We start from the raw sequence: 24,301 nt of genomic DNA, 5'->3' as shown, positions 1-24,301 counted from the left end.
TTACAGCAATCAGGTGCATGGTTTGTTTTGGGAATCTCCTATCATATTGGACTAAGCATTTTGCCCTGAAAAATGCTTAAACTAGTGCAGTGTTTAAGAGATGAGATTTTATTTATAAGTCTAAATTGACATCGTGTTTTCTGGTGAGCTTTGCTTTGAGGAGTCAGAAACTGCAGCCTAGTCGACATAAGTGTCAAGCCACTTGGTTCTGTGCTGCTTTGCTCTTCATTAGGACAGTTACAGTGTAATTGGGAATCTCCATGGGTGCACTGATATGCCCATCTAACTTATTCGTTTGTTAATAAGGTATCATTACCTACTGAGATATGAGTAAGTGGGAAAATGGTGGCACTCTCCTTGATGTCAGTGTAAAGGCTGGAGCAAGATGTCAGTCCACTTTGCTTCCTGAGTAGTGCATGCTACAATTGTGTTATGAATTGTTTTCATTATTGAGCAATTATTTGAAATGAAATAATGTGCAGTTCTTTAACAGTTTGTGTATCCATCTTGTGCTCTCCAAGCGCCATATTCATATGCAGCGAGGCCCCCATATCCTCCACTCAGAAAAAGTGGGAACAGATTTGTCCTACCACTCACATACCAGGAGTATCACATATTTGTTTAACCCATGGAAAATGTAAAACATTTGAGTACCAAGATCAATCCTTTACTTTAGCAAAAACCATTCCACTTGGATCTGCAAGCAATTCTCCAACTTTTGCTCATGACTCTTAAGAAACATATTCAGTTTTCTAAAGCCATCTTCAGGCATTATGAAGACAGTGAACACACAAGGAGGGAAGTGTTGGGATAAGCAAGTTAGTCCCGTTCTTATTTTTGTCATCTTCTCATGGAAGGCAACCATCTAGCAGTGAGCCTCTTGGATCCACAAAGGCTCCATACCCATTTTGGAACCAGATTACTGCAATGCAGATATGTGGGGCTGTCCTTTCAGGCTGTCAGAATACTGCCACAAGGCTGCCAACAGGGACTAGGTGTTGCCATCACATCTCTCCAGTGTTTTAAAAGCTGTGCTGTCTCCTGGTTTGTCACCAGGCTCAAATCAAAGTGGTGGTGTTTTCCTCGAAAGTCCTGCATGGCCTAGAACTAATGTATCTGAAGGGCTGCCTGAGTCCATATCAGCCTTGTTAGTTAGGATAATCATCAAAGGTCATTCTGTCCCTCAAGCTCCACGTATCTGAGGTGCAGTTGGAAGCAATGGCAGGCCCTTCTGGTGGTACCCTGAACATGCTCTGTAGCTGCCTTGCCCAGCACTCTTCTCTTTTTGATATCAGGCCCTTTAAAATAATCAGTCTATCTTAATCTTATGCAAATTTACAGCAATGATGGGGAACCTGTGGTTTTTGCAGGGCCAAGGTGACACGGGCTGAGGGGAGATATAATCCAACAGGGCCGATTTCCCTACCCCTGATCTAGTCTGTCTTAATTTTTCTTTACTGTTAGTTTTTATTTAAAGGAGTGGAAATGTATTAACCAAGTTAGAACTTTGGGAAAAGAGGCAGACTTCAGCATAGTTGAAAGTTCTGTGCAGTACTCAGGCCTCAGTTGAATTTTAGGAGTGGTTCTGTATAAATTTTGTTGTTGTTGTTCACAGAGTTCTTGACTGGAGGGCAACGTTACCCTTGCCACTGCCACCACAAGAAAATACAGAAATAGATGATGGAGGAAAGGGGACAGATTCTGGAAAGTTTCTGGATCCTTTCTGCTGAGCTGGGCATTAACATGCTTCCATTAAAATCAAGGACTTTTAAATCCTCAGGAGCAGTATGCCACGTATGTCATATCAACCTATGAGTAAAGCAAACTAATTGTAAGAGCCAGAGAGTTTCGAAGGAGGAACAGGTGTGTGACAAAGACTTTGGTTTTACAAAAAAAAAAATTTAATTCACAAGCAACACAAGAGTTAATCTAAGACACACAGATACAGACTAAAAATACAAGGACATTTTTACATTCAAGTTGTTAGAAGCTTTAGTTTCAAACACCAGTTTGAAAAAGGAAATGTTGCCATGTGCAGGAATTTCACTAAAAGAGCACCTAAAAAGTCAATGGTGGGAAACCTTTGTTCCTCCAGAAGCTGCTAAACTACAGCTTCCATCATCCCTAGGCTGCTGACTATGCTGGCTGGGGCTGATGGGAGTTTGAGTCCAACAGGACTTGGAGGACCACAGGTATATTGGATTAGGTAATTTTTTAAAAACTAAAGTTCTTACATTCATTCCCTACAAGTCCCAATGAGTCATGAAATCCATGGATACATTCCACCCCTACTCCAAATTCAGCACAGGGAAGGACATACGATATTCCTGAGTTCACTGCCTCCATACCAGGCACAAGCAAGCATTATGATGCATGCACTGTAATTTAGCCAGCAATGCGAGGCAAAAGACATTAAGGCGCATCGCTTAAGATCTGTTTTGCACCTTCCTCGCTGGAATACAGTAGAGCTGTTTCTTCAAAGGTCCACAGTATGTAAGGTGTTTGCACCCTGCATTGGGCAAGCATGCAGGGATGAGAGCTCAATGCTACCTGTCATTTATGAAGAGCTGCATTAGCAGGAGGAGGGGAATTTTTGTAACATTTCCTTCTTAAACTTCATGATGCTTCATGTACCAACTATGTACCAACTATGTACCAGCTAAACACACTATAGAGGAGCCCCACCCATCTTTCTGACTGTATTCTCACTGCAAGAGATTATTTCACTGAAATATGGCGAAGGGCAGAGAGGTCAAAAGGAGCCATTTGTGAAGTACAATGCAGCTTCCAATTACATGTTCAGAGCGAGTGAAGGATGCACCAAAGCACAGATGCGAGCGTTCGAAAAATACATGTTTTGTAAAGTATAATGAATAACTACTACCACAGGTAAGTGAGAAACAGTGCAGAGAGCAGATGGAAAGTTCACCTTTCCTGTCTTGCTAATAAATTAAAATCTGTATAAAGCAAGGATTTATTTCAACGTAGGTAATTTAAAATGCTTTTTTGGATGTCTTGAGCTTCGTGTCTAAGGTTGCATTTTCCTTGCCGTTGTTTCTGACACGTTTTCTTAGCACTTCATTTTGCTTCCAGCTTCTTGTTCTAGTTTCTATGGAACAAAAAATTAGCCGTGTTAAAGAGACACAAATTAGCCATGTTAAAGAGACACAGATACTACTGCTTTGATTATGTTTATTATTTCCCTAAATGTTAAGGTTAACAGAACAGGGCAGACGTAGGACTACTATTACTATATCATCATCGTTGTTATTGTTATTATTATTATTATTTAAATGACATTAACTATATGCTTGAACTGTTAACTTCTCATTTTTTAATATTGCTATAAATGCTGGCTGCATCTGATAAGTGTCTGAAAAATGCTGCTAACATAGCATTTATTGTTTTACTTACTGTATTTTTGTTTACTCCATAAGCCACTCGGAGAGCCGTGAATCAGTGTCTTAGCCAAGCAATAACTTGTAGTATCCTGTGGCTCAGAAAGTTTTCAAAACTTACCACACAGAACTAATATGAGGCTCAGCTCCTCCTAATGAATAGTTTGGGTTACACCTTTCTCAGACTGAAGCACTAAGTTCAGATAAGGGATTTCTTATATCTGACATCAGCACCAAGCACCATAGTACTAAGGTTCAAAGAGAAGCGTTTGTTCAACAGTAAAAGGCAACAGAAGAGGCTGATTCCTGATCCTGTGCTCCTCTGCCTGTTCCCTTTGAAGCCTGACATTTTAATCACCTGATGTCACATGACAGTCAAGAGGGAGACCCTGCCCACTTTTCAAAAACGGCTCCTGGCAAGTGGGCCAGTTCTGGATCTGTGCTCCCAGGCTGAAAGAGGTTCTCCACCCCTGCGCACAGAACAAGCCCAAGCATGTGCCTTGGAATATTGATTTTTTTTTTTTTTTTTTTTTGAGATTCTAAGCATGTCTAATGCGCTCCCAGCTTCTAAATTAGGAATTCAATTGCATGATTCTTTAACAATACAATTACAGTAATTGATGCTGGTATCCTTTATTACCTAACATTTGGTACAAATAATTAACACGGAGATAGCATTGTGCAAAGTACTGATAACACTGTATTCGGCTTCTATTAGCTCCGGGGAACGCTACGTGCAGCACTTCACCAGCTGCATAACGGAAAGAGAACATTAATTTCGCCTGGAGGAAGGGTGGTTAAAAGGACAAGAGGTAGCAAAAAGGCAATTGTTTGGGGACCTCTAGAGTATGTGAGCCAGAGAGCTGATATGGTCCAAATCAAGCTTTCGTTGTAAATGCACAGATGCCATTGGAACCATGATGGAGGCAAAGGCAACCTGTTCTTCGGCAGTGGGAGCCTGGACAGTGGCATGCATAGCCCCACATCAGCAAAACTCATGATATCCTGGCTTCCCTGCCATAACCATGCTGCCCAGGGAAATGTCCTGCCTCTGCATTCCCCACCACACAAAAAGGTGTCTGAAGAAGTCACTCTTACTGCCGGCAGGAGTGGCTGGGGCCATGCACCGAAGCAAGGATTCTCCAACATCAACTTGTTGGACATGTTGTGCAGATGCCTGCTTATCGTCTTCCAAAGCAACTACTCTAGTCCGAACTTAAAAATGGAAAGCGTAATGCTGGTGGTCAACAAAGGCAAATTTTAAAAAATGTAGTATAAACACCAGCAATTGGGAAACACTGGCCTGCGAGCGCTCCAGTTGGAGAACAGCCTTTACCAAAGGTGTCATGGGCTTTGAAGACACTCAAACTCAGGACGCAAGGGAGAAACGTGCTAGGAGGAAGGCACGCTTGGAAAATCCACACCATGATCAACTCCCACCTAGAAACCAATGTCTCCACTGTGGAAGGACAAGTGGATCCAGAATTGGCCTCCACAGTCACTTATAGACTCATTGTTAAAGCTGTGTTTATGGAAGACAATCTTACTTGGCTACGAGCGATCGCCAAAGAAGGTGTGTCCACCAAGTCCTGACCTCACCACCGCCCTGCCCCGCCCCATGCCGGTAAGCTACAGTGCCACCACTGTCAGAGAGTGGCAGCATGGCACTGCCCCTCTGCTCCTGCCTATCACTGCTCTGGATTCAAAAATATATGGAGCATGGCTATAATGGTTAGCACCAAGGAGGCGGAGACATCACAGAAAAGAGGTGGCGGAAGCTAGGAAAGAACCTGCCAGAAGGATCTCGTAAGACACTGAAAAATTGTGGAAGGGTATGGCGAAGAATTTGGCAGCTCCACCTTTTGCCACAGCTATAATGGGAACTGCCCAGAAGCCACTACACGGTGAGGAAGACAACAAACAGCTCCAGGGTTTATGCCCTTCCAAACAGATGGATAAACTGCTAGAAAACATCCAGGCAGTTTAGTGTCACAGGTAGGGGTAGGTAAAAGTGGGAAGATGTACATACAGTCCTGAAGTAAGGGAGAATATGTAATTCTGAGAATACTGTCAATCCCCTTTGGGCTATTTGGCTCCTCTTTCCCTATACAGCTGACCCTCCGGATACGAACTTAATTGGTTCTGGGGGTCCCTACGTACCCCGAAAAGTCTGCATCTAGAGGCACCACTTCTGCGCATGGTGAAACACGGAAGTACACACTTCCGGGTTTGCTGTGTTTGCAACCCAAAAGTTACGTTACCCGAAGGTAATGTAACCTAAGGGTCCACTGTATTAAAACATGGAACCGACTAAGAGTTTCTTAAGGAGTAACTTTTTCACTCAATTTAACTGAGTAGCTAAGTATATCGACCCAGCTGTACATCTAAATTACCACAGCAAAAGACTAAGAAAAATGGTAAATATCGGCCCACAATCTTGGCGCTCCTCCATAGCCACCTACTGCTCAAGTTTGGATATAATCACTGAAAATTGTAATTTGATACTTACCTGTTGATTTAGGGACTCTTAGAGCTTTATAACTTAACATGCTGTCTTGTTTAATACGCTTTGCAGTTGTATGGCCGTGCTGATTTGTAATGTCGCTGTTCGATACTGAACTGTAAGAAAAAGTTATAACAAGTTTGCTTTTAGCACAGTGATCTTAAGCTGGCATGCTTAGTTTTTGGAACACAACATCTAAAAGTATATTAGATCGAGGACCACGTGTGTGATTAATTTACTACAAGAAAGATCCACCACAGATATACTTGCATGGATTGTGGCTATTTCTTCTCTTGGTCCTAAGAAGAGCTGAACAAGTATGATTCAAATTATATTTCTGGTTTGTGTCTGTGCATTTGTTTCCCAGTGTGAAGGAATAGGACTTTCAGCTATTCTGTGCTGGGCTTTTGGTTGTAAAACCTGAGTTGTAATAATGGTTGTGCTTTGCTTTAAAGCTCTCGTATAGGAAGGTCAATAGTTCGCAGGTAGGCTCAAAGAAAATAGGAAATGTTCCGCTCAGGAAGTTCTGCACAGGAGCATTGAAAATTCAGTGCAGGAACCTGGCAATTAAAGGGTAGTCAAAAACTAATCAGGAGTTTACTCCTGGGAGTCTATTCTCCTGATTCATTAAAGGTTTAGGAGAGGGGAAAGGATCAAGAAATGATGCTTAACCTTATAACTGTTGTTAAGATTGTTGTTGTTGTTGTTGTTTAGTTGTGTCCGAATCTTCGTGACCCCATGGACCACGTGGTTTTTTAAAATGTGGGCATTGTACCTCCTGCAAATATGCTCTGCAGGTAAAAGAGTTTAACAACCAAGCAGGCTTTAAGTTCATTTTACAGGCATTTGCCACATGTGCTACTTCACGTGTAATTTACGTGATTAGATATCCCTGTGGATTGTTCTATGTAGGTCATACTCTCAGACCTATCAAAGTAAGACTATCAGAACACTGATCTAGGATCGGGAACAATGTAATAGATGCTCCTTTAGTGCAACATTTTATTGAAGCATCTCATTCCGATGAGGATTTGACATTTTTTGTAATTTGGACGTATTCAGGTCCTGTAAGGTAAAGGTAAAGGGACCCCTGACCATTAGGTCCAGTTGTGACCGACTCTGGGGTTGCGGCGTTCATCTCACTTTATTGGGATATATGGGGTGGGGTGTCCAACAGAAGATCAAGTCATGAGGACTACTGGATTGGGGTAATGTTCCTGCCTCCTACTAAACCACAGCACTGACACACCAGCAACCCATTTCACAGATGGGGAAAACAGCACTGAACCTGAAGCATGACTTACCTTAATAACTTCCTTTTCCTCTCAGCAGCAGATGTCATTGCCATATAAGATGGCTTATTATGTATGGGGTCTGGCTGCCTATTTAACGATGGCGCGACAGCAAGTCTGAAATAACAGCAAGGGGGGGGGGGGAGTAGTTGTGAAAAACCCAGAGTATTTCTTTAAAACAAAAGCCACAAATTCTAAAAATAATCTTGCATTCCAAAAAGTGTCGGTATTAAAACAAAATATACAATGGAAGAATATTTTATTTGCATAGCTTTTAAAAATCCAGAAATTGCCAGTATTGACGCTTGAATGTCTGTTTTCACTGGAGGATCTGTTCTGCAATACCTTCAATGGAATACCCTGGTTTCACCTGGAATTGGGCCAGGATGAGAAATTTGCACAGGAATCAGCAGTTGACACTGCTGGGTACCTGCAAAGGCCGATGCTCCAACAGGTGCCCTACTGCCAACTTCTGGAACCCTATGACCTTGCTGCTCCTTGCTAATGCTGAACATTTGCCCAGAAACACTGTGGGATCCACCCAGGGTTCACTCTAGTACAGTAACCTGATGAGCCAGCCAGGCGCTTCCAGGAAGCCCGCAAGCAGCACTTGAAGGCAACAGAACTCTTCCGTTAACATCATTGCCTACAAGAAATGAAGATTTAGAGGCCTACTGCTGCTGAACCTACAGGCTCCATTTTGTCATCATGGTTTCTTTTTTTTTTGCGACTGATGAGACACATCTGTCATGGCCATCAGTGCCAGTGGTGACCACTACATCTTACAAAAATGAATTTCATCTTGTGCATTGGTTGTACTTTTTACAGCTCTTCAGTGTCATTTTCAAAAAGAGGCTGCCAGTTGTACCTTTGATTTATTTAAAGGCATCCTAATACAGGCAGATGTATTTCAATCCTTAGCACATTTCCCATTCTCACCACCAAAAATAAGCCAACATTTTCAGAGCTGTTTAGAACAACCCCAAGATCTCTTTCCTGAGTACTTACCAGTTCAGAGAGACCACATCAATGAATATGTCGCCATGATTTTTTATTTTGATTTTTTGCCCCAATGTGATTTTGAAAATGAGCCTCACTTGCCATTTTGTTGCCCAACCACTTTGAAGAGATGCTTTTGGAGCAATTCACAGCCTGCTTCGACTTTCACCAACCTGAATAATTTGGTGTTACCTGCAAGTCTGCCTACAATCCCTGACTCCAGTAGCACAGATCCCAAAATAGATCACTGGAGGAACCCAATGCTTCCTTCACTCCATTGTGAAAACTGCTCAGTATTCTACCCTTGCTTCTTCACTTGCCTTATTGTCATGTTTCGCCAGACTTTGTGTTCATGGACCGCAGTCCATGAAAGAAAGGAAAAAGGGATCAGCAGGAGGAAACAGCAACGCGATCTTTTGGACAAGGCCATACATAGTTCAACAATTCAGGCACGTCTTTCAGAGGCTTTAAATGCCACAGTTATCTGACATGAGAATGTGAAACAACTGAGGTCATACTAATTGTGCAAAAAGGAAAGAAAGCAGATAAACCAATATCAGGATTAAAGTGGCGAGGAAGGAGAGAGGATATTATACCTCCTCTTCCACAGAAAATACCTTTGTAAACTATTGTTGCTGCTGTCGGTCACCTGCAATTTGCTTTCAGATTCATTGGGAAGGTAGTCTGCACTGCCCATGTTGCTTTCATATAGAGTAACTGTCGAGTTCATGAGGCGCTCTGGAGTCACGATGCATATGTTATCCCCATGGCTCTCTTGCTTTAATGGCTCCTGAGCCTGTGCAGTGTGACTGTTCATTTCTTGAAGGCCTGCTGCTGTATTTAAAACTTGCTTTACCACAGTCTCAGTATGCAGGTTCTCCACAGGCTTCTGGCAGCCCTTAGGTGTATACAGAATGGGGTGGAATTCTTTGCTGATGGAATCCACCAGGTGATTAGGACTTGGCCGACTGGATTGCTGAGGACTTTGCATTGCCATGGGAGACTCCATTAACTTCCGCCTTATTCTTTTGCTAGGAGGTACTCCGTATTCTGCCTCAAGTTCCACATGGGTCATAACTTTCTCTGATGGCATCCCTAAGTTGAAACACAGGCAAGAAAAATCACTTAGGTGTGTGTTCTAGGCTTTGCAGAGAAGAGTAAGAACAGTTCTGTAGAGCTGGATCTAGACCAAGGTAGCTGAGCCTAGGTTTCACTGAAATCAATGGGACAAGTTAGTAGTGACTTAACTTTTTTTTTAATGTTTTAATGTAATTGTATTACTTTCAGTCACCCTGATCTCCCTTTGGATTCAAGTACAGTGGTACCTCAGGTTACAGACACTTCAGGTTACACACTCCGCTAACCCGGTTAAGAACTTTGCTTCAGGATGAGAACAGAAATCGTGTGGCGGCATCGGGAGGCCCCATTAGCTAAAGTGGTACCTCAGCTTAAGAGCAGTTTCAGGTTAAGAACGGACCTCCAGAACGAATGAAGTTCTTAACCCGAGGTACCACTGTACCTTAGTCTGGATCATTTTAAGCCCTCTCCAAGCTTTCATTTTTTTTTGGAAATTTGCATTTTATTTATTTGTTAACATTCTTATATTAGATCGGTAAATGTTGTCATATTACATTACAGGATTTACTATAATATAATTTCCTACAGGTATACAAAAATTATATACGAATACCTATAAGGGCACCAGCAGCAGTGTGGGAGAGAAGGAAACAGGGAACTAATATAATAATTTATCAACACATAACTGTACAGTTGCTGAGGATAGCAGCTTATAAGCCATAATTAAAAGCAGCTGAGCCAGTACAGAACCATTGTAATAATGGCTGATTGACAGAAAGTATCACACAGTGAAGGAGGCGAGGGCAGTGAGGAACAAGTAGGAGAACTTAAGAAGGACGCATAAGAGACCACGGAAAATGGAAAGCGGATTATAGCAGTGGTGGTCTTAATTTCTTGCAGCTCATACACAATAGGCAATGGAAAGCAATACTCGTTTCTGTCAGATTGGTCTCCATGGATATCAGGCTATGTCTGATACAACATGAAAAAACATCCTTAGAGTGCATTGGAACCCACAATACAAAAAATATATGTAAAACACAGAATAGTGCTGGCATTGTGCTCCCCCCTCCAATAACATAGTGCCGTATGATATGATCCTGCCCCAAAGTAATGACATTTTGGTCAGAGGTAACCATAAATATGGTCTTAAACAGATTCCTGAGATGTAAAGATGTTAGTGTTTTGCTGTATTATTTACTAGTCCTTTGGAACCACAGAGAGGGAAAATAGAACAGGCTAATGAAGGTACTCATGGTGGCCAAACACTTGACACTTCAATATTGAAAGGAGAGATCTTCTTCCCGTAGAGTACAAGGGATGGAAGACATGAGCCAACTAGCCACTTATGAGAAAGCGACTTTACCTAAGCAGAGGAAGGGTGGAAAATTATTAGATAGATGGACTCCCTACATGGATATGTTTGCATAAATAACAAACATCTGGCAAGTTGGGATCTCCAACTGAAGCCCTTAAATCTCTACTGATACACAATTGTTTTATTATTATGCACTAGTACTGTATTTTCTTTGTACTTTGCTTCTTCCTTCTGTATACAATATTTTAAACCTGCTTTCCCTTCCACACATAGACTAAGCAGATGGAGGAAAAACTATGAAAGGGGCTTAAGAAATTTTATTAGAGCATGTGACTTGATTTCCCCCCTCTGTTCTGCCTGCTGAAATAGTTAGAAACCAAAACACAGAGGTTTAGTACTGCCTTTAGAATGTAGTAGTGCATTTACCGTATGAAGGGGAAATGTGTGTGCGTCCTCTGGGGTGAATGCAGGCTTCGCGCACCTCTCCGCAAGCAGCGGGAGCCCAGCGCTGCATGCTGAAGCCTGCGCGCGCTGAGCCCAGCGCGTCTAGGCTTCGCGGACCTCTCTGCAAGCAGCGGGAGCGCTCCCGCTCCTTGCGGAGAGTTGCCTGCATGCTGAAGCCTGCGCTTGCTGAGCTCAGCGCGTCCAGGCTTTGTGGACCTCTCAGCAAGCAGCGGGAGCCAGCGCTGGGCTCCCACGGCTTGCAGAGAGCTGCCTGTTTGGGGGCTGGGGTCGGGGGAAGCTCGGGCTTCCCCCGCCCCAACCCCGCGCCTGGGGGAAAAATAATTTCCCCCCCTTTATTTCCCCCCCAAAAAACTAGGTGCGCCTTATGGGACGGTGCATCCTATAGGGCGAAAAATACGGTAGCTTGCTTATCTGCATAAAACAAACACTTTGCATTTATTTCCACCTCTGCCAGGCAATGAGCTTAGCCTTCGTAAGACATTTATTCAAAATCTACCACTGCTTGATTTTGCTAGAATAAATCCGGAAACCACACATCATCAAGCCACTTCAAAAAAGGCATGTCACCCTAACTGACATGTTAAGTCCAAAACCAATGAAAGACGAACTACTGGGGTGGTGGTGGGGAGATCTTCAGCACTTCAGAAAGCATTGCACCACCATTTTAGATCATTCACCCAAACAAGGTGCAACTAGACATGATTCTAACCACAAGCTAAAGGTGTCTAGAAGGAAATATTTAGGGTTGGCTTACAAGTAGCAGATCTTTAAGCTGAAAAACAGTACACAGAAGGTCAGGAAAAAGTGTATCAGAACATCCTAGGTTTTGATGTAGAACATACAAAGTATAGCTATGTATTATACTTATGATGGTGAAGGGTTGACATGCTCTGCATAGCAGTTGGACTAGGTGAGACCATTCCTGTGAATATGTAGTAGTTAACTGTTCAGTCTCTGTTCTTGGTCCTACCCTCACAGGAAAAATAACAAGAGAATCCTACCTACACACTTGCTTCAAACTCAATGGCTCAGAGGCATACTCTCTCTCCCCCGCCCTCTGGTTAAAAATTCAGATTGGTGTTTGGCTAGATACAATTCCAGTACTTCCTGGTTCATAAATTTTAGTCTGAAGTATTCCACATTGCATTTCTAGACAATAAACAAACTCTGTGTGCTCAAAATATTTATCTTCCAACATCCTATGGCCGAGAAACCCGATTATATGAATAGTGATGCAGCGCTCCAATCATAACATTTTGAATAGCCACTTTGCTGAATATCAACAATATGCTTTGCCCGGAGAATCCAATTATAATCTTTCAAACAGCTATCCATTAAACATTTTAGGCAACATTTTAAAATATTAATTTATGAGGCGTTGCTCTAGCTTATGCATCTGAAAGTATGTGTTTCGGGGAAAAGTAGTGGTTGGCGGACCGTTGGTCTGTGTTTATACATTATAGCACTGACGTTCCTCTTTCCAAAGAAGAAGAAAAAAAAGTTTTGTTTACTGTAAGGCACTGGGTTTTTTCAAAATGTCCTAAGAGAAACTGGGAACGAAGTCTTGGGGGAGAGAAACATTTTGGTGAGAGTGCCAAGTTTTAGAAGCTTCTCCCAGTACTGAAACCACTTTTAAATTACCCGTAAATGTAAGCATTTAAACTGTAAACCAGATAGGTAGAGAACACAAAAAGTATTGCCAACATTAATAATTTGTTGAACTTCAACACAATGAGCCATATTTCATACTGCACTGCAAGCTCATTAATAAAAAGCTGGTTGCTGGGGTTCCATGAAGCACAAATGCGAGCCATTAGGAAAAAGGAAACCCCATATAGCTACTTAATGTCATCAGGAAAGAAATCCTTAGCAAAACAATCGTATCAAACAACTTGGGCCCAAAGTACCTCCTGTTTCCTTATGCTCCACCTCAGCCACCGAGATCTTCCTGCCCCTGATGTGCCCCCTGGAACTCCTTGCCTGTAAAGATCAGGCAAAAGTCACCCCACCATATTTTAGAGGTCTTCTGAAAACAGTATTGTTCAAATGGGTCTTGAATGGAACATGAATGGATCTTATTATGGATATTATAATGCTGTACACCAACTTGCTATTATTATTTAATGAAAGTACTGTATATTTAAAAGAGTGATTGTCCTCGTTTATCCTGCCCTTAAAAGTGGCCAGCATGGGCAATGGTCATGGATAATGGGATTTGTAGTGCCACAGGCTGCCCAACCCTGGTTTACTGCTATGGGGACAAGCTTGGGTGTGCCTCAAACCCTTCTCTTCCAGTGAAGTTGTGAAGAGGAGATGATCAGAGGTTGATGATCCTGGCTTCTTTGGACAAACCATAGTTAAAGCTCACTACTGCAAACCCCCTCCCCTACTTTCAACAAACTATGGTGTGCTGAAAATGGAGGCAGATACTTGCAGCCATGCTGGAAAAGCGAGCCCGCATATATCTATCCAGTCCCATAAATTAAGATAAATTGGATACAATACTCAAGGATTAATTTAGATGTAAAATAGACCACATCCCCCCCCAACTTATTACCATGTGTGTAATGGGGAAAGCAAATACACCTTATATTAAAGCTGCGTTCCTTTGCAGTTACCTAGAAGTAAGCCCTATGGCAAGCAGTGCAACTTACTTCTGAGTAAACTTTCACAGGTTTGAGCTGCACCTGCCAAAATATATTTTTGCCATGCTTTAGAATCGACATGAAAAACGGGAGTTGAACATGAAGGTATTCAAATGAATGATTTCTCTCCCTTTCAATTAAGAATTTTTGGACAGCCTTGGCTATGCCATGTCATGCCTCCAGAAATCTCTGCCAATAAAGGAACTCATTTATCACGAAGTGAGTATACAAAGACAAGACTTAGCATGGTATCAAGTAATGTGAAAAGCGTGAGGGAAGTATTTAGCAAACATGAGTCACAGTCCACAAAAGTCGAGTTCATGTCAAAAAGACATTGATGAATGGGACAAGTTCTAATTGGGTTTGGGACAAAATAACGGGTTGGGATTTTTTTATTCTTCCAGAACTCATGTTAAATACATGCATGAGAAGGTATTTCTGGAATCTGTGCTAAATTAAGTCTGCTCGGTTGTTCGGCTAAAGTGAAATCAAATATTAATATATTCATTTCAATAAACATTTCTGGGCTTCCAGTGATTGATCCAATTACTCTACTAATCATAAATTTTGATTCTTTTAACAGCTTTCTGACTCATGGAATTCCGAGTTGCAAATGTTGCCTAGTGAATGAATTTTAGCTATTTAATATTCATGTGACCCCAACGCGTTATTATGCCAAGCAATTTAAAGATATTCTGGAAGCAATAAATGCAATGTGGGTGTGTGGGAGCTACCAAAACCCCAGCTTGCATCCAAAAGAATGGCAACATTAGTGTGATGCTATTACTTAAGATGGAGAAAGGAAGGCAGTTGTAACAGGACAGCTTGAATGGGAAAAAGCTCTCCAGTACGTACTGAAGCTTACAGGTGAGAGAATGAATGAGGATGCAATCCTGCATCTCAAGTCAATGTTTTGACTAACATGAAAATTCACAGCAATTAGCTCTTCCCAGTAATAAATTGGCTTTGCTTCTGGTCACTGGAGGAAGTAATGGGCACTTCCCCCTGCATTTAAAAATGGACCCCACCCCCCTCTCTACTAATGCACAGCTACGCTCAAAGAAATGGGATATCTGAAACAAAGCCAGAAATACTGGCAAGTGCCTGGCCGTGAATGGAGCTCGCACTCGCATCTCACACACAGAGAGAACATGGATCACGCCATCAATCAAAATCCTACTGCGCAAGCCTTAAGAATGCCACTCTTAACTTAGAGCTTGTGTTTTTACTTGACTGGTATAATAATTTATGTTGCACTTCAATGGCAGGAGTTAAAATATCACAGCTGCCTATGATTTTGCAGTCTGCCATAAACTGCAGCTAAAAGGTAAGCCCCTCACTCTTTTTTTGAGGCAACAGTCTATTTGAAATTAAAGTTGTTTCAAGAGCAAAGGATGATGTTGTTATTCTGCTGCCAAGTCTCATTTCTTACTCTCATCCAAGTGCTACTGAAAGCATATAATAACAAGGCTTTGAAGTTGCCAAGCAAGGTAGAAAAGCCAAGAGTGATGGGTTCAGTCAAACGGCAACCCCACCCTACTCTACCGGGAGAGAGAAATCTCTAACCAACCTTACAAGTTTTTGGAAGCGCGCTACCAAGTTAAGTTCTGGAACTGAAAACTGCCCAGAGGTCTTTGTCATTAAAGTTTGCTATAAGTAGCCTATCACCAAAGCACGTCTGTCTATCTGTCTGTCTATAGCAAACACAGGGGCACTGTAATTTGGGCATACACATCCCGAGAACTGAGTTTTGCAAAATATGGAGATTTTATTTTATTTTACCAGAAGAACCCTTAAACTGATTCCTTCACCAATACAGTGAGAAAACAGTTAGAACTATAGAGGGAAATGAATGGGATTTACTGCTAAAGCTCATCACCCTCAGCTTACTCTCATGTAAAAATTTTTGAAATCTTGCTGACTTCCATTCTAGCAGCTTCTTTGTCTTTGGTCAATGATGATTAAGATTGCCTTGTCCCTTGATTGCTTTCTGTGCCAACTTTACATTGCTAGTTCTCACAATGCCCCACTCCTTTAAAGCACAACCGCTGCCTTTGCTTTTTCTGCTCCCGTCTTTAACTACCTTGACTAGAATATCAGAGAATCAACTTTGCTCTAACTTCTGATAGCAGCCGACTTTTCTTTGTGTTTCTCACAGTCCATTTATAAAGCCCTGCCTATTTCCCCAAGTTAAAATACTGTACTATACTATATTTCCATCATATGTAAACCAGAAATGTTGAGGTGTGACCAGAAACAAAGGACTGGTTTAGACTGGACAAATGTCTAAGCCTCATTATCTTTTTTATGCATTGCTAGTGTGCCGAACAAATGCAAAACACCAATACAGTGGTACCTCGGGTTACAGACGCTTCAGGTTACAGACGCTTCAGGTTACAGACTCCGCTAACCCAGAAATAGTACCTCGGGTTAAGAACTTTGCTTCAGGATGAAAACAGAAATCATTAGCTAAAGTGGTACCTCCGGTTAAGAACAGACCTCCAGAATGAATTAAGTTCTTAAGCCGAGGTACCACTGCAAATATTATAAATATGCTGAGACGTAAGCTATCTTCCACTGATAATTCACAGTAGATGGCATTATTGGTACTAGACAACATAGCTGGCATTTATGGGTATTGCTACACTTAACATCTAAAGGAAGACATTTAGGGGAAGAGCATTTCCAAACTACACTTTCCTAGTAATCAATCCACATTTAAGAGCGAAACAGTAAACTACATATGCTAGCAAGCTGGGCTCACACACACCCTTCCTGTTTAATTCCCGAGATGCCCATTATTTTATTAAAATTATACTGCATACATACTTCATCGTAAATGAAACATTATGATGACCAATTTATCCAAATATAGAGAATTTTGGAAAACCCTCTGAAATATTCCCACGGGAACATATATGTCTCTTAATTCAACAATGGATTGGAAACCAAGAGTCTTGTGCCCCCAAAATGGAACAGCTTTACTGTTATGTTGACAAGTAAAGCCCATGCAATTATGCTGCAAGTAAAATATGGATTTTTAAATAAGGAATAATGACCACTGTGTAACAGGTGGCCAATGTTTTTTCAGCCTCTGTGCAAAACCCCATTTCCTGCCTAACATCTTGAATAGATTGCGTACCAAAATAAATAAATAAATAAAATCAATGAACCAAAAATGGTGCAATGGGATCTGTATGAATTGTCGTTTAAAACATTTCCTAACTAAAGATAAGTCGGGGCTTCCTAACAACATGGGAACTCCCTGCTCCCCATGACTTTTCTAAGAAATAATTTCTGCTGCTGGTGATTTTTGTGTGTTGGATCTTTAAACAAAACATACAAATGTTCCATCCTAACTTATAAGTACCATTTTGTTTATCCAAGTTTAGATGGTAAGAGCTCTAGAAGGCTTATAAAATATCCAGTGTTTCATGAAGTCTTGTTCTTAAGCATAGCTCTCCATAGCATATTTTGTTTCTGAAAATATTAGTATTTTGTTTAGGAGGGTTGGTTTCCAAATTTTCTGCCTCGAAGGAAACTTTCCCACATCAATCTAACTGTTGAAGTGCACATGTCTTGTAGGTTGGAGGATCCAGAGTGCACCACAGGTTCACATGGTGTAGAAACAAGATCTATTGGGCCTCATCATTTCCTACGGAAGCTGAGGGTGCATTCAGACTAGGGAAGATCAAGAATGGAAGTCTTTCAGTCAAGTTTGCCAATACTGATCTTCTAATTCTAGAAGGAATACCTAGGATCACCTTGGACTCTCTGAAACCATAGGCTTGGGAAGACCAACAGCAATTCTCCCCCTTGTGTTTCTGCATAAATCAAATTATTTTCACTAGCAAGCTTGCAACTTTCCCCGCAATTCCTATCTGCATCGCTGCTTGCTCTGAAATGTCTCTAGGGAAGGGAGCACCCAGGATGCAGAAGTTGTGGAGGTACAGTAAATGCAGAAAATTACCACATTAAGGAGGAGTCAGTACAAACATTAGCGCTCACATTTCCAACAGAAAGCCACAGACAGGAAACAACGCTTGCTAAACCGATTGAAGGTGCCTCACTTCATTTTATGACCAATAATACTGTTCATGGCATAAATTGGCCGGATCGTGCAAATGCCCAGACTATCTACTGATAAGGATACCGGCAAAAGATGAATGCACTGCACTAGGAAAAGTAGCACAAAGCTAACAAACGGCTTTAATCTGTCGAATCACCCTTATTTGTCAGGTGTACAGTGGGTATTTTCCTTATCTTAACAAAACAGCCCGCCTCCCAAATGAAACATCACAAGCGCTGTGGAGGAATTCAGAAAGGTTACAAAACAGGAAGGAAAAGGTCTTACTGTACACAGGTATCTTTCAATAATTATCTAGATCAAGGCTTATATCAACATTTTCTACTTTCTTCGGTGATCTGGAGAAAAGCTACATGCAGACTCATTTCAATGCCCGCCCTAGAACTGATATTTTCGCAAGGCTGTAACTGCTACATTAGGAAGAGTTGAGTGATATAGGCAGATATTCCTGAGGGGATAATGCACACCATTTCCAAGAAAGGGCTTCTTTTGCTATCTTACACTTTAGCTGCTGCACTAAAGTTAGGTTTAGTCACATTTGGCTGGATTCAGAATTCAGGCGAGGAGAACTTGTAATAATTATTGGCAGGTCTTTTATCTGTAAGCTGTCTTGAGTCTCAACAGAGAAAAAGGTGGGGTATAAATAAAGATATAATCTTCATAATGTCCTATATTGAAAGATTTTTGGCAGAAGGTACCTGAAACCATCAACAGAACTGTCTAGAACAACCTTACATTTACAGAGCAAAATATCTTCCTGAATTATATAACCAGCACATGGAACCTTACAAAAAGGACAATGTGAGTGGACTCTCCGTGCCCTTACCACAAAAAGACTGATACTGATGAATTGGAAAAATAAAAATGCGGCACCCTTCTACGATTGAAGACTTATACAAACTCGCAACATATGAACGACTTGCATATAAACGCAGACTTGTCATGGACAAATTCAATGATATTTGGAATCCATTCTTACAAATACCGTAAACTGTAATAGGTTAAGATCTGGTGAAGTACAATAACAACCTTGTAAAATATACAGTTTGGGCCCCCCCCCCTTTGTTTTGCCTTCTGCACGGGCTCTGTTTCTCTTTTTTGTTTGCGTCTCACCATGTCTGGTGCACATATAGTTAGGTACTTTTTGAACTTTCAGTAAAAAGATCACCATCACCATCATTCTGTCTGCAAGGCACTCCTGCTAGAGAAAGTGGGTGGAGAGGCTGCTCTCCAGACCCCTCAAAAGCTGTTCTGGACAGTTCAGTGACCCTCCAAGGAATGGGAGCTGCAGGGGGTAAAGCTCTCCTTCCCAGTCCCTTTCTCCAGCAGCTGGAGATTCCAGTATTTCAGTTCAAGGAAGGGGCATTCTGGATCCAACTCACTGTAAATCTACCATCGAATTTGAACTTTTTTTTCCTAAGGGAAGGTGCAACACCTTAGAAACAGAAAAAGAGACAATTGTCTACTTACGGCAAGGAGTATTCTGGTAACTCACAAGTTGTGGAAAGGCCATGATAGCAGACATCACTGGTGAATCATTTTGTTTTGGTTCTTTTTCAGTCATCTGGTCAGCCCAGACAACGGCTTTCTCTCTGTGAATCAGCTGCTCAAAAGCCTTGAAGTCATCCTCAACAGCACTGTTTGCTAGCCCTGCTGTTTTCAAAGCTACGTACTGCTTTCTTATAACAGAAAGCAAAGCACTTAGTATTCTGTTAAAAAAATGAAAGTTTCACGGTAAATAAGCAACAAACATCTCAGAGATAGCACTGCATGCTGCTTTCATGTAAACTGTATTTAAGGAACATTATATATATGCAGACATCCTACTTAGAAAGTATACACAAGCTTTTAAACACCAGTTGTGCAGCGAGACTATTGTCAGCAAGTCCTGTTTGAATTTTAACACTCTGACCCTATTCCCAATAACCTAGTGTTTATATTTGAAGAGTTTCTTTCTGGGGTTAAAAGTTGCAGAGTGCCTTCACAATTCTAGATTTGATTTTATGGTCATTAATCCTTAGGTGCCAACCTACATTTTCAACAGGACTCCTATACCCTAAAATATTTGAGTTGATCCTTCTGCATTCTGGATTAATTGCAGTTTCAGAATGCAGCTGCTGAGACTTGAAAGACCTAGATTGGCTCCCAATTGGCTTTCCGAGGACAATTTAAAGTGTTGGTGCTAACCCTTAAAGCAAATAAGAGATCTTGGTATAGGTCATCAGCCAGGTCCCTCAAACCAGGTAGGTAGTCAGACTAGAAATTTATCATCTCACTGTTAGGCACCACAGAGCAGCTGCCTACAAAGAACTCATTCATCGGTATCTATTCTATAAGCTTCTCAAAGAGGAGAATTCCCATGAAGGGAAACGCTATTAAGATCAGCTGTTTTAAAAGAGGGGTTATAGGAGTTCCAAAGGGAGCCAATAATACGGCTTCTGTGTTTTAGACCTGTTGAAGTATCAGAGTTGTCTTCAAGGACAGTCCCAAGCCCTTGGCCAAGTCATTGTTTGGTGAGGGGGTGGAGGTGAAAACCCGCCATTCTCCCATTTATAATCAGCTGAAGAGAAGGGCTGGGCTGGGTACCTGTGGTGCATGAGATACCCACGACTGACATGTGCCCCTGAATCACTGGCCAAGAGTGAATTTGGCCTTCAGGCCAGAAAAAAAGGTTAGCTACCCACAGAATGGAACTAGGCACATTCTCTTGCCTACATCTTCCACACTGCAGGACTGCCTTATTCCTGGTTCCAGAGGCAAGACAAGAGGCAAAGCTATGAAGTCACAGCAGTCTGCCTATAGACTACAATGGATGCCAAAATGGCACCCTCATGCTCTGGATTTGATTTGCTGCACACCTTCCAAAGAGATTGGCCACCACTGAGCTTAAAAGGTCAAAGTGTTCCTACTAAGATATTCTGAAAGAACTAGAGAGCAATCTGTTCAGCTTTTTGGAATAGGACAGAAAAAGAAACATTGTCGTTGTCACTTTCAGACCTCTTGTTCAAAAGCAGTCCAACGAAGGTTTAATCAAATGTACCACAATTTTCGTGTAAAATTAGCCTATTTGTAGCCTCCACATACGTCAAAAGCTTTAAGTAGGGAAGCTGTTCAAAATATGGCATTTCAAACATCAACTTACTTTTCTGTCTGTTTATATTGCTGTTCTTGGAGGGAAGCAAGAGTTCTCATGTATTCAGCCTGAGTTCTCAAATCCTTCACTTCCAACTTCAAATGGAAGTACTGCAGATCTCGGTTGAGCTCCTGGAAAAGGGAGCCATGTTGAAGCCAAGCTCATAGGCAGCCAACCCAGTAATGACAGGAATGCTACTACTTTGAAAAACAACAGTCCTACTTCTAGAGTGGAAGCCTTGCCAAGTGATGGGGAATAGGTCAAGAGGGTGGCATCCAATTGTGGCAACAGCCATTCCGTTAACTAACTGTTGGCTTGGGCCAAGGGAAATCTCGTGCAATTTTTTGCCTACCATACACTGATTTGTACTATCATGCTACTTCCCCTTGCGTTAACAATAGCTAACAATGCTTCTTGAATTAACGTTATACCTGTATATACTGAATCTCACTCAGAGCTGACAGCCGTCAATACAAATCAACCAAGGTACTTCAAGTTAAAACCAAACCGGAATGACCTAGGAGACCTCTTATTGAAGCCCCTTATGTCTGGGGCTGCTTGGGAAGCAAAGTATCAAACCCTGCCTGCATGCTGGTGCTTTGAAAGCTTCCAGGCTGGAGGAGGAGGGTGCAGGAACCCCCCCCCCCAAAAAAAAACCACACACACAACTGAGGTAAAGTCCTTAAAAATGACCAGTACCATATCTAGTACTAAACTTCAGTGACAGTGGGGGCATACTAGCATTCATCAATCATGGCTCTCATCCTTGCGACTCCCACTTATTATCACATTTTTACATGCTAATAACTTCCATTTTCAGCAGTGGCTAAGATGGATAAGGTATTATTTCAGCGGCAGAGGTTGCGGGAAGAATGCAGCAGACACCAGGTCAATTTTGTTTAGAGGCTTGTTTGAAAAATGGAAGGCAGGTGCTTTGTTCGCTTCCTGGTTTTCTTCTTTTCTTTCATATGAAGACAGTATCTACTCTTACGCTACGTGAACGACAAGAAACTACAATAGTCTATTGTAGATACGCTACTATTCAGGGAAGTACAGCAATTTGTTTGAGAGTTTTTTTTAAAAAGGGGGGGAGGAATCGATCTATTTTCATTGAAAGCAGTGAAAAAACATGCACATTTAAAAGAGAAAATTGCAACAGAATATATCTGTCTTCTACCACATTACAAAGCAGCTATCTGCAAATGGGAAAGCCTTACAGTTACAGTTAGCAAGCACTATTTTTAAGTAACCAAGGAAGGACACATGAAGCAAGATGGGAAGTGATTTGGCCTGAAGGGTCAGCTCAAAACCAATTCCCTGCTCACCCTCACTGACCCATCACCTTCCTTCAGTTCTGCCTTTCCAAGCAGATTCCTGGTCTGGAGTGTGGAAAGTCCACTATATATATATGATAGAGTCCATATATATATGATAGATAGCCCTTTGCTTACTGCTATAGTAGAATAAAGAACAATCCCTCTCACTTGAACATCCAAAATATTTCCCAGGAGCCAAAGGGAACACGAGAACAGTACTACTGGATTAAGCCATCTAAGTCCAGCATCCTGTTCTCACAGTGGCCAACCAGAGGCAAAGGAGCTTACCTGAGGAATATGGCCATCTTGACCTAGGAGGCGCATTTCATTTTCGACCCGGTGCAACCAATTAGTGTTGTCCTCTAAGCGTTTAGTCTCTTCCGCTTCCCTCTGTTCTATTTGCAAACGCCGGGTTTTAAGTAATGCAAGCCGGTGGTCGTGCTTGTCAGTCGCCTGTAACAAAACAAACCTAAGTTTCAAACTAAAGGACAGAACCGGATACTATGGCGAACTACATACCACCAAAGCAACAGCCTAGCACCTCGTCCTTCCGGTAACACTTTGCAAAACAGAACACATGATGCAATATTATTCAGTTTCCTCAACTGTGCTGGAGTTCACAGGCTGTTGTCATCAGCGAAGCCCAGTGTCATGCCATCCGTTTTAATTTTTGTGTGGTTTTAATTGTATTATATTTGTTGTAAACCACTTGTGAAAGCGTGGCATGCAAATATTTTTAATCAAAAAATAAATACACACATATTTTACCAGAGGGAAAGCTGACTGCTGTTGCAAGCCGTTCCCTCTCTGTATCAGCTAGTTCAGCCCACACTCTCCCAAATCATAAGTAACAGAGTTGGTCCAAATAATTCATTTAGGTTTTTTTGCCTGAACCCCAAAGGAGTGGGGTGGGTGCTTGAATGTTCTGCATGTGAACCCAATATTTTTTCCAGTGCGATTTCTGAAGAATGTGGCCCCCAAATGCTCTTTGAACTCCCAAATTTAAGACATGATTTTGACTATTAAGAGCAAGAAAGAAAAAGAAAAGAAACAGCTGCCAGTATATGTACCCTGCATTTCAGTGTTTAAAATATTTCCTGCTTAGTTCAACAGAAGAAATTTATATCACCTTCCATTTCAGACAGCTATCACTATGCTCAATTGAAAGCAGATGTCTAAGAAAACCTAACACACAAAATTATTTTGCAACAGAACTTCAAAGATTGTCACTTACAGTTAAACTGCTATGTGAGGGAAGTTTTATACATTTAAGTATTAGCCACTTGAGCCACATTATATGTGAGAGGCAATATATGAACAATGTATGATTAAAAAATCAGAAGTAAAAAGCCTATCCGTAAAATGCAGAGCCAGGAGTACAAAGTTCCTCCTTACACCACACAGAATAAAAACTGGCGGCTCAGGCCCAAGCCCTCTTTCCTGTCATTCTTAAAGAAATGCCACAAAATGGAGTAACAGCTGAGGTGGTTCAGTTTGTGTAGTGGCGGAAAGCAAAGTAAGAGTAGAGAAAGAACGCTATGATCGGGAGACCTTGAGGGGCAGAAAAAGTAATGCTGGGGAGACCCACTGAGAGGAAAGAGCCCCCAAAAAGTAAACTAAGAGCCAGCAGATGTGAGCATCAAGATTGCCAAAGGAATGGGGGGAAAGAGTTGACAAGAGAAGCGGGGACCAAGGAAAATGTATGCAGACAAGTCAGAGGACATATAAGAGAGCTTTAACAACACAGTGTGAGGTAGAATTCCTATTATGTACTCAGGAGTGTAACCCGACTACAAAACTGGTAAGAACCAGTTAAGGAGGAACGTAACAGGTGAATGTTTAAAGTGAAAACTAACTCCATACAAGGTGCAAGAAGAGTTCTAATACATACAGTGAAAGTGGGTTGAACAAGTTTGTATTTCAAGGACTGTGGCTGGATGAAGAGATGGTGAGGGGCTGGGGTGGCAGAAGGTGATTCAGTTAGAGGACAGGCAGCTAAGATGATGTGCATCTCGCCTATTTATAAAGCTCTGGTAGACTCTTTGAACTTTGTTCGAGAATCAAGTCA

The 24,301-nt window shown here is 41.7% G+C and overlaps 1 protein-coding gene across 5 annotated transcripts in view; it reads right to left on the bottom strand.

Annotated features, from left to right (window-relative positions):
• Nucleotides 1–1,878: 1,878 nt before the first annotated feature.
• KIF18A (kinesin family member 18A) overlaps nt 1,879–24,301 on the bottom strand; it is a 37,672-nt gene continuing 15,249 nt past the window's right edge. For 4 of the 5 annotated variants that reach the window (XM_083430204.1, XM_083430205.1, XM_083430207.1 and 1 more), the window contains exons 11-17: nt 22,522–22,686; nt 20,927–21,048; nt 19,255–19,493; nt 8,810–9,287; nt 7,206–7,310; nt 5,908–6,017; nt 1,879–3,109 (exon numbers count right to left, since the gene is read on the bottom strand). In XM_083430204.1, the coding sequence (XP_083286330.1) occupies nt 2,994–3,109; nt 5,908–6,017; nt 7,206–7,310; nt 8,810–9,287; nt 19,255–19,493; nt 20,927–21,048; nt 22,522–22,686 (1,335 nt within the window). In that variant the 3' untranslated portion in view covers nt 1,879–2,993. Of the gene's footprint in view, nt 3,110–5,907; nt 6,018–7,205; nt 7,311–8,809; nt 9,288–19,254; nt 19,494–20,926; nt 21,049–22,521; nt 22,687–24,301 lie in introns of those variants that run through there. The other variant, XR_014508720.1, reaches the window with a different exon arrangement.

The sequence above is a fragment of the Podarcis tiliguerta genome (assembly GCF_965153285.1).
Source record: "Podarcis tiliguerta genome assembly, chromosome: 1".
Lineage (NCBI taxonomy): Eukaryota > Metazoa > Chordata > Lepidosauria > Squamata > Lacertidae > Podarcis > Podarcis tiliguerta.
The sequence above is the reverse complement of the archived record's forward strand: the minus strand, read 5'-3'. Positions and strand labels throughout refer to the sequence as shown.